The 14219-nt window shown below is 29.7% G+C and overlaps 2 protein-coding genes across 3 annotated transcripts in view; one reads left to right on the forward strand and one right to left on the reverse strand.

Annotated features, from left to right (window-relative positions):
• The window catches only part of LOC103309519 (sodium channel protein Nach-like), a 7403-nt gene extending 5730 nt beyond the window's left edge, over positions 1-1673 (forward strand). The window contains exons 7-10 of the mRNA XM_029489285.1: positions 819-872; positions 1033-1117; positions 1206-1303; positions 1376-1673. Of these exons, the coding sequence (XP_029345145.1) occupies positions 819-872; positions 1033-1117; positions 1206-1303; positions 1376-1647 (509 nt within the window). The 3' untranslated portion in view covers positions 1648-1673. The remainder of the gene's footprint in view (positions 1-818; positions 873-1032; positions 1118-1205; positions 1304-1375) is intronic.
• On the reverse strand, positions 1629-11627 carry LOC100158844. Of its 2 annotated transcripts, none has more exons than XM_001947994.5 (28): positions 11341-11627; positions 11113-11243; positions 10754-10922; positions 10537-10684; positions 9444-9550; positions 9223-9374; positions 8975-9153; positions 8639-8806; positions 8480-8569; positions 8256-8422; positions 8005-8179; positions 7440-7651; positions 7186-7364; positions 6288-6421; positions 6115-6222; positions 5512-5880; positions 5207-5458; positions 4960-5148; positions 4612-4731; positions 4447-4548; positions 4117-4386; positions 3869-4057; positions 3202-3357; positions 2779-3144; positions 2579-2685; positions 2371-2510; positions 2128-2294; positions 1629-2065 (listed from the first exon to the last, which is right to left on the reverse strand). In XM_001947994.5, exons 1-28 carry the CDS (start codon positions 11454-11456, stop codon positions 1847-1849), a joined length of 4881 nt encoding a protein of 1626 aa, XP_001948029.2. In that variant the 5' UTR covers positions 11457-11627; the 3' UTR covers positions 1629-1846. The 2 variants fall into 2 exon arrangements, with proteins under 2 accessions (XP_001948029.2, XP_029345144.1); XM_029489284.1 differs by having other exon boundaries at positions 9214-9374.
• Positions 11628-14219: the final 2592 nt, after the last annotated feature.

The following is a 14219-nucleotide window of genomic DNA, read 5'->3' on the forward strand; positions in this document are numbered from 1 at the left end:
GAATCACCCAGACACCCAGTATATACATACATAGGTACATCGTACATATTAAGACTTCCTAAGTGCGATAAATTAATTAATCAATATTTAAATTATAATGAAATGGTAAACACCTACTTAAATAATCTTATTGTATAAAAATAAAAATAGAATATTAAAACTATGAAATTCGAGGACGACCACGTTGTAGGCGGCGTTGGAGTAGTGAACCTATTGATTTGTGAATGGCCTCGAAGAAACTTTCAGTCAAGTTTTTAATGCAGTTTTGGGGTTTTGATTTTGATTACTTAGTCTATGTTTAGGTTTCTTACAAACCATGGAGCATTTGTTATTATTCTTAAGATTTTTTTATGGAATATATTTTGCAGTTTTTATATTTGTGGCTTTGTGCGCACTTATGCCAGTTCTTACATGATATAGGTACTACATAATATAGCATCATAGGCGCAAATAGCGTTTGAGATTTGAGGGGGGGCTAATAGGGCTAATAGGGCCTTACTTTGATAATATTGAATAGGTAAGCTTAAAACAAAATGTAGGAAATGTTTGGAAGGGCTATGGACATTTTTGGGGGGGCTTAGCCCCTAAAGCCCCCCCCCCTATTTGCGCTTATGTATAGCATATTATTCTATATTTACTGATACATTAAGATTTTAATTAGGTATTTTCAATTATGGTCGAATATGTTTTGAGGTTTAAATTTTTTTACAGAAACAATGTTCGTATTATTATAAATTCAATGCGCACCAATTTATTGAACAATTATTGGATTATACATTTATACATTATAGTATACATAATTAATATTATTGTTTCAGATGGCTATAAATATTGCGATTTAGACGGACTAAATTGTATTGGTAAAAATCTCAGTACGTATTTTCAGTTTAATATTTTGTAGGTACATTTTTATCTATGATATAATACATTAACAGGGTAATTTCCCCTCAAAAATTTAAAATTTGCATCTCTAAATAGTGTAGTCAGAATATTTGTTTAATGAAACTAACTAATTCACTCGACATGTTGTAGAACAAATATTAAATGGACTTGCCTGTCCATGTGAATTGGGGTGTATGAACACAGTTTACGAAGTAGAAAAACTCCAAGATGCCCAGTATGTCGATATATTATTGAAACAATAAAATATTAAAATCAAAATCAAAATCATTGTAAATACTGGACTTATACAAATGTATTATTAGGTCTGATCAGATTGATGAACCTCTAGAAATCAGTTTCGTATCATGGCCAATGGTGAGGTACAGAAGAGAAGTATTATTTGGCTGGGTAGATTTGCTAGGTAAATTACAATAATTGTTAAATAAAAATGTATTAGATACTAATTTTTACTATTATCTTGATTTTCTTACAGTTGCTTTTGGTGGCATAGCGGGTCTATTTTTAGGTTTCAGTTTGCTGAGTGGAGTGGAAATTATATATTACTTCACCTTAAGAGCATGTTGCATGGTAACAAATAACCCTAAAGTATTGGAAGAACTAAGTCAAGAATATGATCAGAAAGATGAAACAATTATAAATCTAGGGTTAAAACCATTATGGTCAGTTGAAAACAAGGAAACTCAAGCTGTAATGATTAAGAATCATGGAAAAAAAGAGGCATTTGCTTTACCTTTTTTGCCTTAAATATCAGTATATATTTATAAATTACTATAACAAAAGCAAACACAAATTATTGCACAACAAAAACGATTCAACTAAATCTTAAACAAAGTATAAATTTTCTAATTTCGACTAGATTATTTCAATTGGAAATATTTGTATACACTAAATTAAAATTTATAGTAAAATATTAATAAATATGATATTAAAATTAATAACTTAATTAATCTCTTTGAATAAGATTATTTATTTGTTCATATACACAATTTGGACAAGCTGAATTACTAATATCTTGTAGAACTGATTGTACAGTTGCAGCAGTATTGGGTAAATGATCTAAACGAGCAATAACCTGTTGAGAATCTATATTAAATTGTTCATTTGATAAATAACGATGGCCACAAGAGTATGCTAATAATGTGTTTCCCAAAATTTCCGAGTCCTATAAAAATAAATTTAAATTTATTTATTGACTAATTTAGGAAATAAATTAAACATTTATACTTGAAACTCTAAGTGCATAAATGGTTGATGTTGATCAGTATTAAGTATTTGTACTGAACGGTTTAGTAAATCTTCAGTTTTAGTTTCTGATACTGGTTCAATCCATGCAGAACCTGGTGAATTAGTAACAGTGGCTAATAATTGTATAAAGTCTCTTTGATCTTCAGCTATAAAATTAAATCACAAGCTTAAATTTCATATAGTTTTTGTGACATTTGTAACAAATAACAATGATAAACATACATTTGGTTTGTATGTTTTTTGAAACAGATGAACATAGTTCCATACAAAAATTCACAGAAAAACATCTCAAAATCTTTTTAGGTTCCATAATTTTTATATTCAACTCATTAAGATCACAAGCATTTGATACGTCATTGTTACTGAAAATCAATAAAATTGTAATAAAAAAAAATTATGATTTATAAATTGAACCAACTGCTATAACTACCATAATAACAGAATTCCCAATGAATGATTGAGTTGATCCCATCTATCCGTTAATAATTGTTCTAAAGCATCAACTGGGAAAGACTTAGTCAGCCAGTATGTAAGATACTAAAAAATAAATATTAATAAATATTTATTATAATACAAAATGTGTATAATTATTATTAACATTAAGTTTAAATTATTTTTTTTAATACATACTTCATGTAAAAATGAAACCAAATTATCTTTTGGTAGGAATTTGAAATAATAATCAAACATCTGAGAAAGTTTAGTAGCTCCAGGCCATTCTTTTATAATGGTTTCCTCAACAGCCGTTCGTTGTGCAAAAGATTCTGGTAGAGAAGTTAATAGCTCTCCTTCTTCAAGGTTAATAGTGAAGCCTTCAGATGGTGTAAGAGGAGTCGAAGCCCGTTCTTCATGACCACCTTCTACATTAAATCCAAACATTTCTCCATAGTCTCTTGTTTCTACAAATGCTTCAAATTGATGAAACAATGCTGTAGAAGGTTCATCATTTATCAATCGAATTTTGCTAATTGCTTGATGGTTTTTAATTTCAAGACACTAAAAATAAAATTTTCTAAGAAATTACACCACATAATTTTAATTTAACAAATTTACCATTGAGACGACAGGAGAAATATTATAATAAGGATAAAACCACTCTATTGCATAATGTAACAAATAATCTATACCATATAAATTAGATACACAATTTAGATTTTCAAGAAGGCACTCAAATGAAGGTAAACCGGGAAAATTAATACGACGTTTAACCTAGAAAACCAATAACAAATTAATCATCACCTTTAAGAGAACGTAACAGGCATTTATTTTCTTGGTCTTACAAGTGCGTAACATACCAAATTTACACTCAGAAAATCACGTTTAACTTCTTTAGTTTAAAAAATAGAGTGAATCGACCTATTATAAAATTTTATAGTAAGAACATTATCTGTGTTTGTATGTAAGTTTTTTTTACTATAGTTCAATTTTATCAAGTTTTGCGCGTATAATGTAATGTAAATTAAAAATGCTCATAACTCCCTTAAAAACTGAATTATCGTAAAAAAACTCACATACAAACACAAACACAAATTTTCTTATCATCAAGTTTCTTAATAGAGTGATTTACTTTAATTTTTGAACTAACAAAGCTAAACGTGATTTGCTGAGTGTAAATTTGGTATGTTACACACTTGTAAGATGGATACAACAAAATATGTCAGTGTTACGTCCTCTTAATATAAAACAAATTATTATACATATTATAATAAGTATGACTAACCTGAATTGAAAGTATATCTTTGATGTTGGAAAATGAAAATCTTAATTGAGGCAATAGTATTTCAATTGGAGAGTCCAACTTATTTACAGTGCCATGTTGTATTTTAATTACTTTATTAGTTGATTTTATCATGACCATTTTACCATCTAATAATGTCTTGGCCAAGTCTTCTTCTGGAATTTTACCTAACTAAAAAAAAATACTTTATAATAAATACTTAAAAGTTTAATGAAAGAATAAATGCTTACTTGTCCTTCATGATTACTACCCCAACCCCAAAGTTTATTGGCTGCATCTAAAGCTAATGTAAAATCAGCTCCACACCTAACTTCTTTTATTAGTGAGCCGCTAGTTGATGATGAGTCTACTATAACTGAAGGTGGACCAACTAATGTTACAGTAGGAACGAGTCTCTCACGTATACCTGATACACCTAATTGCCCATCTAAATTAAGTCCCCAAGTATATAATTGTCCAGTAGTACTAATAACAGCTGAATGGTGACAGCCACAGCACATCTAAATATGGGATCATTGTATTATTATAGTTGTTTATTAAAAATGTATAATTAGTTATACTTGAAAAATGTCTCCAGAAATATGAGATGTATCCACGAGTGTTGGACTTAAATGTAATAAGCCATCATCAGCAGTCAAAGCATCAATTTCTGCATCGTCCGCCTGAAACCCAAATATTTATAAATTAATTAATAATACAATCAAAACAAAAATGTAAAAACTTACTTGATCACCTTCATTTAACACGAGTTGATTTCTAGCTCGTTTTTGTGATTGTGCATGAAACCGAAGTACTTGTGGACTACTACCCCATGTATATAAACGACCAACATCACTCAAAGCTAACTAGATGTTATAAATAATAGATAATAATTAAAAATATTGATTGTCTATGGTAATATTATATCTATACATCCCACTGAGTTCAAATTTTTTAGAAATACAATTGATATTTTACGTCACTTCAGAATAAGTTAATAATTTCTTTAGCTTTTGATAAAAAATTATTTTTTTAACTTTTTATATTAATATTATTGTTATTATTTCTACAATTTAGTTTTGAGTTATACTTACATTATGAAAATAAGCTGTATAAATACACTTAATTGGTTCAGGGAGTCCATATACTGGAACTGGACTAGTAATTTTTGTTGTGCTACCATTACCTAACTGACCAAATGAACCAGAACCAAAAGTGAATACTTTTCCATTGCTCGTAAGAATAATACTATGTGAATAACCTCCATATGCACTAATAATATTCTAAACATATTAAAGTTTTAATTAAAACTGTCTATTTTTTTATAGTGATTAAAATTACTTCATTTTCTAAAGACTTCAATAGTTTTGGTTTTTCACAGTCATCAATAGCTCCATGACCTAGTTGACCATAAACACCCCAACCCCATGTCCACAATTGTCCACTTGCAGAGATGGCTAAAGAATGATATTGGCCAGCAGAAACACTTACTATCAATTCATTTGATAAACTATCCACTAACATTGGATACGGAGCTTGACCACGGCGGCCAGTACCCAATTGACCATAATGATTTGATCCCCAAGAATAGACCTATACAATTAAGAACTTAGTTAAAAGATTTTAGTATTGAAAATTACACTTACTCCATTTGTAGTGAGAGCTATTGAATGATTTCGACCACATGCCACTTGAATAACTTCTACACGTATGTAAACAAACCAAGAGACAGGATTTGGAGTAGCAGTTTTAGTCATATGTGGTCCAACACCCAAACAACCATATGATGAATGTCCCCATGTATAAAGTTTATGGTTACGTATATGAGCTGCATGAGCCCAACCAGCTCCAAGACTAGACTTGTGTTCTATCTCATTTTCAGAATCAGAGACATTAGAAATAGGTTGGTGAGAATATGATACTGATTCTACAAAATTATCTGAATATTGATTTGAAGATAGTCTGGCTATTATCATTAGGTAAGTGGTTAACCATTCTTTAATAGAATAATTAAGCTGAAAAATATTTGGCCACATAAATTGTAAAATACAAATTATTAAAAATTATTAATTTAATTCTCTAAAGTACAATATTGTTTAATATGTTCAATATCCAATCTATTGAAAGACTATTTGAACATTTGGAAATTGTTCTTTTACGTTTTTATATTTTTTTTCTAATATTTTTAGAGTACTTAAACAGTTGTAAATAATAAATTAATACTAAGTTTATATATTTTATTTACTTACGTTATTATCTTGTTCAGATATAGACTCGCTTTCATTTTTAAATTGAAATACCTTACGTAATATTGGTCGTAAGGCTGGGTTGGTTGGGTCGTAAAGTGTTTTAAGTTTCTAAAGTATAAACCACAATATTAACATATAATTATTCATGTACCATTGCAATTTTAAGAACTTACTAAAAGAACATCATGAGGCACATTATGCAAATTTGTCTGTATAAACTTAGAATGAAGTGTTGTAAATTTATTACAGGCGACCAACACTTCTGTAAATATTGATTCTGACACCAAATCCCAAAATCCTTCAGTTACTAAAATAATGACATTTATTTTAATAATACTTAAAAACCATTCTGGTTCAATATGTGAATATTTGCTATCAATATTTATGTATAAAAAACACCTGTTGTACATACTATACACTTAATTTTATTATTAAGTGGACGCTACACTTGCATTTGTTTTCTCTGTCTTACACACGTACGACATAGCAAATTTGCATTCACTATTTTCAATACTGAGCTGCTAGTTTTAATATTAGAGTGAATTGATCTATTATCAAATGGTTAGGTAATAACATTAGCTGTTCTTAAGCGTCGGCGATTTTTCAATATTCTAATTTTCAAGCGAGATATGAGCATTTTTATTTATAATATTTCACATACCCATATCTTGCTTGAAAATTAAAATATTGAAAAATCAGATAATGTTCCTCACTAAAAAAATAATAATAGGTCAATTCACTTGAATATCAAAACTAACATCCATTACTATCATCTTTAATTATAAGAATATGTCTTAGATATACTCAAATATAAATTATATGTTTATAATGAAACTGATTTTGTTTGAGAAATTATATTCAGGGATTGTTTTTCAATAGAAATATAGGTAGAAAACCAGTTGGAAATATTTTTATTCGAATATATTGTTTTGAATTACAATAGGTTATTATTAAACAATTAATAGGCCTATTTGTTATTGTTAGTATATTTATACCAGTCATCCCAGGTCATAAGAAATACATTTGGAACGTTATAATAATTTCTTTAATAATTAATGAATAATTACTTACAGTGCAAATATTGACTATCAGTAGATTGTTGATTCATTAAACTGACTAATACTGTAATAACTTCATTGTGCAATCCTCTTTCAACTGCTAAAAATCTCAACACATTGCATAAACGACTTTGACCAACAATATTGACGCATAAAACTTCATCATAATGATTGTTTTCTGATAATAAACGCCTAGATCATAAAAGTTATGTATCACAAATTTAAGATAGTAAGATTTAAGTTAATTCAATCTGTAAATTTATTTACAAAAATTTAGCTTCTAGTCTTGTTTTTTCTCGACTGGTAGCACGTAATAATTGCTCTGTATAGCTCATTACAGCTAAATTTGAAATATGTAACCTTTCCAAAGCAGTGAGATCTCTTGGATGTGCTTGTTCTAAAAGTGTACTAACAAAAAGAACAACTTTGTCTGTATTTCCAGAAGAAGCCAATCTAAGAACACGTTTTAATGGATTTGTCTGTAATATAAATAAATAGATTATACAAACATTTTTCAAAATAAGAAAAAGTTTCAATCTTGATTATTACTAATTATATAAACAAGTATTTATAATATAATAAGTAATAACTATACTCGAATCAGAATAATAGTACACTATGCAGTGAATGAAAACTATTTGAGTTCGTTCTCACCCCACCATAAATAATAATTGATCCCGTCCTGCTGACAATCGCTACCGATCGCCATCAATGGGTAACCAATCATAGAGTGCCTAACCAACATCGAGGGGCATAACATCATTTGGGACCTCATTCAATGTGAACGAAACCAGTGTATTAATAGCAGTACTATAAATTGATAATTTTTTACCTTTGACAGTCGATAAAGTAGAGTAGCTTCTTCAAATTTTCTAGCACTAAGCTGTTGATCAGCAGCTCTTTCCAATATAGGTCGTATATCAACATCAAATGCTTCCGACAAATTATTTGCATGTTCTAATGCACCAGCCATAACGTTTTTAAATATTATCTCTTCTGGTTTAATGCTAAAATAACATTCAATATAAATTCACAAGTTATTAAAAATTATATGACATAAAAAAGGTAATGTCTTATTTTCACCTTAAATTCAAATAATATAATGTACAATTAGTAACTATTGCACATAACTCAGATACAGTATTATCTTTTCGGGTATGTTGTCGATCACACCTTTTTTTTTTAATGGTTGAGGAACGATTTTTATTTTTGGGAGAAACGCTCTGAGAAACATCTAAACTTTCCTTTGTCTAAAAATATAAATAAACGTTAATTCTAAAAAACAATATAATTTAAGTTGTTATTACTTTTCGCCCCAATACTCTAAACATATCCAAAATTATTTCTCCTTTGTCAAAATTAAAAGTACCTAACAGGCTTTTTTCTTTGTCGTCTTCCTGCAAACAAATTTCAATGATTTCAATTTTTACAAAATCCTTACTGCAAAATGTTTAAAAATAAATTACCATATCACTTTTAAGTTGGCAAAGATTTGATGAGTAAACACTCAATTTGGTACCACCATTTTCCGAAGTAAATATAAATTGATCTGTATATAAAAACTTCTCGATATCTCCTCCTTTACACAACTTATAGACCAAAGGTTGATTAGTGTTGAATCCAGAAGCATGTACCTAAGAATATAAAAGTGTATGATGTAAAAATTGTAGCATCAACAAAAAAATAACTTTAAATTGAATTGTTAAAAAGAAATTATTATACTTAAATTAATCATATAATTGTTTCTGATGTAAATAATTTATTATATGTTATTATATTTAATTAAACATTTATTAGCTTACCAAAATATGATTAGAACAAAAGCTGACAATAGTTTGTTTACCACGATGACTTTGTACATTAGACTTCATGTCAACCACACTAGCAATAGGCTCAGGTGATGGGCCAGTACTAGGACAAGAACATCCAGTGATTGCATCAGATGAAAAACTTCGTTTTGGATGTTTTACTTCATTTGGAACTAAAAAAATAACAAGATATATTTTAACTAATCTTAATGATAAAAATACTGCAAATATACAATAAATACCACTTTGAACACAATTGATAACAGATCTTTGTTTTTTTGGTGCAGATAATTTTTCTATAAATAGTTGTCGTAATCCCAATAATCGAGCACGTGTAGAAGGAAAATTTGATATAACAGGAACAATTGTATCAATATTCAATGTATTAGTTGGCCTTAATTATATGATAAATGTATTACAATGGGTGAATTAAATTCAAGAATAATCAACTAATAAGTTATACTTAGTTGTTTTATCATGTGCACTATGTGGTTTAGGATTTAGCCAACAGTATCCAATGTCTAAACTTTCAAGCAATAGTTTCCAACGATCTCCATTACTACTGATTATCTAAAATCATTACAATAATAAAAATTTTTTTTTTTTCTTATATAGTTTTTTAGGTTAAAGTGCACTTTACCACCCCATGCATATTTTTCGATTTTTGTTTTTTGGAACTTACGTAACTCATCGAGTTAAGAACGATTGTGCAATCAGAATTTGTCGCTCTCACTTAGTTTTGAAGTTATGGCCCTTGGAAATAAGCAATTTTACGCATGAGCACAACGCTACGTGTCACGTCTTTCGCGATTTTTTTTTTTTTTTTTATTCGTGAGACTTATTATATTAATGAAATTATTAATGAGTACCTATTACTTATTTTTAAGCCTAGGTTGTTGTTGTTACTTATGGCACAATCATTTAATTTTGGACTTACAAATATCAGAACACACAATTACTTTGAATAATAAAATTGTCCGAGCGAGCGCAGCGAGTGACCCCACTCGGTGACTCGGTGCAACAAAAATGCAATTTTCTTAACCCTGTGACCCACTTGGGGAGGTGTTTCATAGCAAATGGGGTGATAAATTATTATTGCACCATTGTTTTAAACAGGTTAGAATACGTAAGTACAAAAAAATAACAAAAATAGTCCTCCGCGCGGCATTATAGTAGTGTTGTGCGCATGCTTATAAACGTAAAATTGAAAACTTTGGAAGGCCATAACTTCGAAACTAAGTGAGAGCGACAAATTCTGATTGCACCATCGTTCTTAATTCGATGAGCTACATAAGTCTCAAAAAAAAAATCAAAAAATTTGCTTGGGGTGATAAAGTGCATTTGTTCCGTTTTTTTTGCATTAACTGCATGGGTATTCGCCGGCGTTACATTTTTTTATATTGGAAATAGGTTGAATTTACACTACATTTTGTTAAATTACATTAAATTACTAATATATTTTTGTACATTGTCTTCTTAAGTAGCATCATTAAATTAGATAACGGAGTTAAAATAAAAATATTATGTAGATAAAATGTAATAAGTAATATACTTACAATCAACCAAACTGTATTGGAACATGATTCATTTAATATTTCTAGAGATTTTATAGAACATTTTACACAAGTAGATCCAAGACAAGCTCCAGTACGGAGATTAACAAAAACAATTTCTCCTATATTTCCGCCAACAATACCAATATCACTAAATATTAAAATTGTACAATAATATTATTAATATACAAGTAAGAAAAGGTCACACAAAAAACTTTACCTTGAATACGTAGGAACTACAGGTGTCCACCAAGTAATTGCGGTTGGATTTAAAGAACTTGTAGGTTCCCCGGGAGCTGGTCTAATAATTTTTACCTTATTTCTTCTATCTCCATCTCTTGGTTCAAAAATTTCACGAACAAATACCAAATATAAAGTGCAATCAAACCCTAAAATATTATTAATACAGAAGTAAGAAATATTACACATATTTATCATTTAACTAGCAGTAATTTCAGGAATTTTACCACTAAGCGTTCAAATATAAATGTGACAAGATTTAAACTTTGTTGAGGTCTACTCGCTTACAAATGTACTCGTGTACATACCAAGAGCTGTATGAACGTATTATATACTAACCGCATACAAGGAGTTTTTCACTAGTGGATTTGAATGCCAAGGAAACAATTTTCTTCCCATCATCTTTGGGCCAAGGCAACCATTTGAGCGATGGAGGAACAAGATCACAATAAATTATGAGATCGTTGCTGCTGTAAACGTGAAAACAAAATGTAACGCTAGAATTCTTTGACTCATGAGTCACATTTATATAAATTTATAAAATAATAAAAATACTGAGACGTTTACCTGAGTACTAGGGCAAATATATTACTGTTATTCGTTTGAAAACTGACAGCATTCACGATATTGTCGACCCTCAACAGCTGCTTTAAACTCAGTACGTCTCCATACAAGCAAGTCATTTCAACAGATTCAAGTATTGTTTACTCTTTCATCATTGATTGAACAAGCAACTGCAGAACTTATGTCCGAAAACGTTTGGATTCAGATTTTAAAATATTATTCAGGTACTCCTAACTTCTAAGTTAGTATTTTTTGTCAAGACTAAAAACAAATACAAAAATGTTATCAATTATCACCACGGCTTTAGATCATACGAGATAATATAATATTGTATAATCACGGAAAATATAATATAAATATATGCTATAGATAATATACTATCATAAATCAGAACCACGGTCTTAAAAGATATCTTAGACCGTGATCAGAACGAACCACGGACATTTATAAATATTATGTAATAATAATATGTTCATGATCAGGGGGCTTGTTCTTGAAAATTTAAATGATCTTATAAAGTTCATCTCATTATTTGAATTAAATCAATTTTTAAGCGATTGTTGTGAAAATCAATTTTTTAATTTATTTCATTCAACACACTCATCTCAGTTTTCTAGTACCTACCTCACGAAATTCATATCGATCATATCACAGCTTTCATATTCAAAACCATCGATTTCACTTTTCCTAAACGACCCCCCAGACCCACGAAAGAAGTCCGTGATCAGAGCAATATAATTTTTCAACAAAAAAAACTACTGTAAAGAAAAAAATGTAGATTGTTCGAATGTTTAAACACAGGTCACACAGAATACCTAGATGAAATGTCATCTATTATGTGGTTATAATTACAGAATATCATATTACAAAATTCGAAACCGCCAGAATATAAAAATCCCAGAAAATAAAACGAACGAACACAGATACGGCAAAACCACAAATAAAGATATATATTTAGATATTAATATATCTTAATTTGTGTGCAGAATGTAAACTGATGAAAATCTATGTATCAGTAGAACGTATTGAAGTCGTCGAGTCGACATTTTCGTCATTTAAATTGTTAATTTATGTCTCTGCATATGGTCGCCATGTCCCAAACATTGACGTGCTTTCGGTTTTGATTTTTTGTTTGACACAGTGCCGGATCTTAAGCTCGAGGGCCCTGGTGCAAAAGAAAATTTAGGGGCCCCCTTGAAAAACAATTTACAGTACTATACCTTCATATTTTTAATACAAATCAAATTACATTATAAATTCATAATCATATATTTTAACATATAAGTCATATAATATTTAAAAGTAATCTTAAATACTTAATAAATAATTAATTTAGTATAATTATTATTATTTATTACAAAAATATCTAAGATGCTATATTTAAAAAAAAAACTTTTCTCGATTTTGCTTTGACAAAATTCTCAATTATTTTCTCAATATTTAGATTTTTGGTTCGTTCCTTTTCTATATATTTAAAATTGCTATACTAGATAAACGCACTTGTCCACACGTGTTTCTCAACTAATTTTTTATTAGTTTTAGTTTGGAAAATGATCGTTCTGCTCCTGCCACAATGATTGCTGCCTGCTGGCATTAACGAAACTTTTAGTTTCCTCTAGTCCGGCGCTACTGACGTCCTAGCTACCCTGTAATTATAGTCATCTATGTCACCCGCCGTGAGTTCTGCGGTCTCCATCACCGCCGTCACAAGACTTTTTCGTGCAGCACTACATTCGAGTTGTATTCAATTTTATATTAAGTTATAGCATTGATTACAAATAGTACTTATAAATTATAATCAATGATTATAGTTTTGTCATCAAAAATTCAAAACTAAAAACTACATTATTGCCAATAATTGTGAGATACCGAAAAAAATGGACTCAAGACAGTAATGTAGCTAAATTGCCTATGCACTATTCAGGTTCCGTATTATTGTTATGTACTTGAAATTAATATTTTATTATGCATTAAAAAAAGAAATAGTACACTGACACATTGTTGTACGCATCTCATACTCTCACGAGGTACCGGAAAATGGAATTCCAAGAGCGGGTACAAACAAAATGTATATTATTATATTATTATCTAACCTATTAATTTTTTTTTTATAGTCGGTGAACATTTGGTCTATTTTGTTAAAGTCACAACTAATATAACATTTTTAAGCAATTTGAATTTTTAAACTCGACGTATGAAACCAAATCCACATCGTACTTACTACTGTAATAACTTAAAAATAAGAATAAATATAAATACGACTCCTGTCGATAAATATATTTAATTCAGATCTTAAAAAGTGAAATTAAGCTATTACCTTCCTCCAGGTGTTCGGAGGGCTCTCGAGATCGTGTATTCGAGAATTAGATCAAATACACCGTACAATATAATTTATGTAAAAAGCACATATAAATTAATACTGCAATCAATGTAAAATATTATATTAAATGCCTTACCTGATTCGCAGTTGTTCGTGAATTATGTTGAAAGAGTTTTTAGATTTTAGGTGACACAAGGTAATACTTCAAATATACAAATCGAAATAAAAACGCACTGATTTTGACTTAACATAAGAAGTCCAGTTGTCGCTCGTGGAAATCGATGTTAATATTTTGAGAGGTTATTACTCGGTGGCTGGTGCTCATGCACTCGGTGGCTGGTGCTCATGCACTGATTTAAGGGGCGATACAACCAGAGAGTGGTAGGCGGTTTTTATCAAAGGTTTTTTTATACTTCCCGGACCTAGATTTCTTTTCGGCGGCAAGGACCTTTTTTTATCATTAATTTTCTCTGGCGACATATATAAGAATTCTGCACCCCTGCACACCACGGAGTGCCAGTACGTGCCGATTTCTTAATTCATGATCGCATAATAGGGATCG

Source organism: Acyrthosiphon pisum, chromosome A2 (genome assembly GCF_005508785.2).
Source record: "Acyrthosiphon pisum isolate AL4f chromosome A2, pea_aphid_22Mar2018_4r6ur, whole genome shotgun sequence".
Classification (NCBI taxonomy): Eukaryota; Metazoa; Arthropoda; class Insecta; order Hemiptera; family Aphididae; genus Acyrthosiphon; species Acyrthosiphon pisum.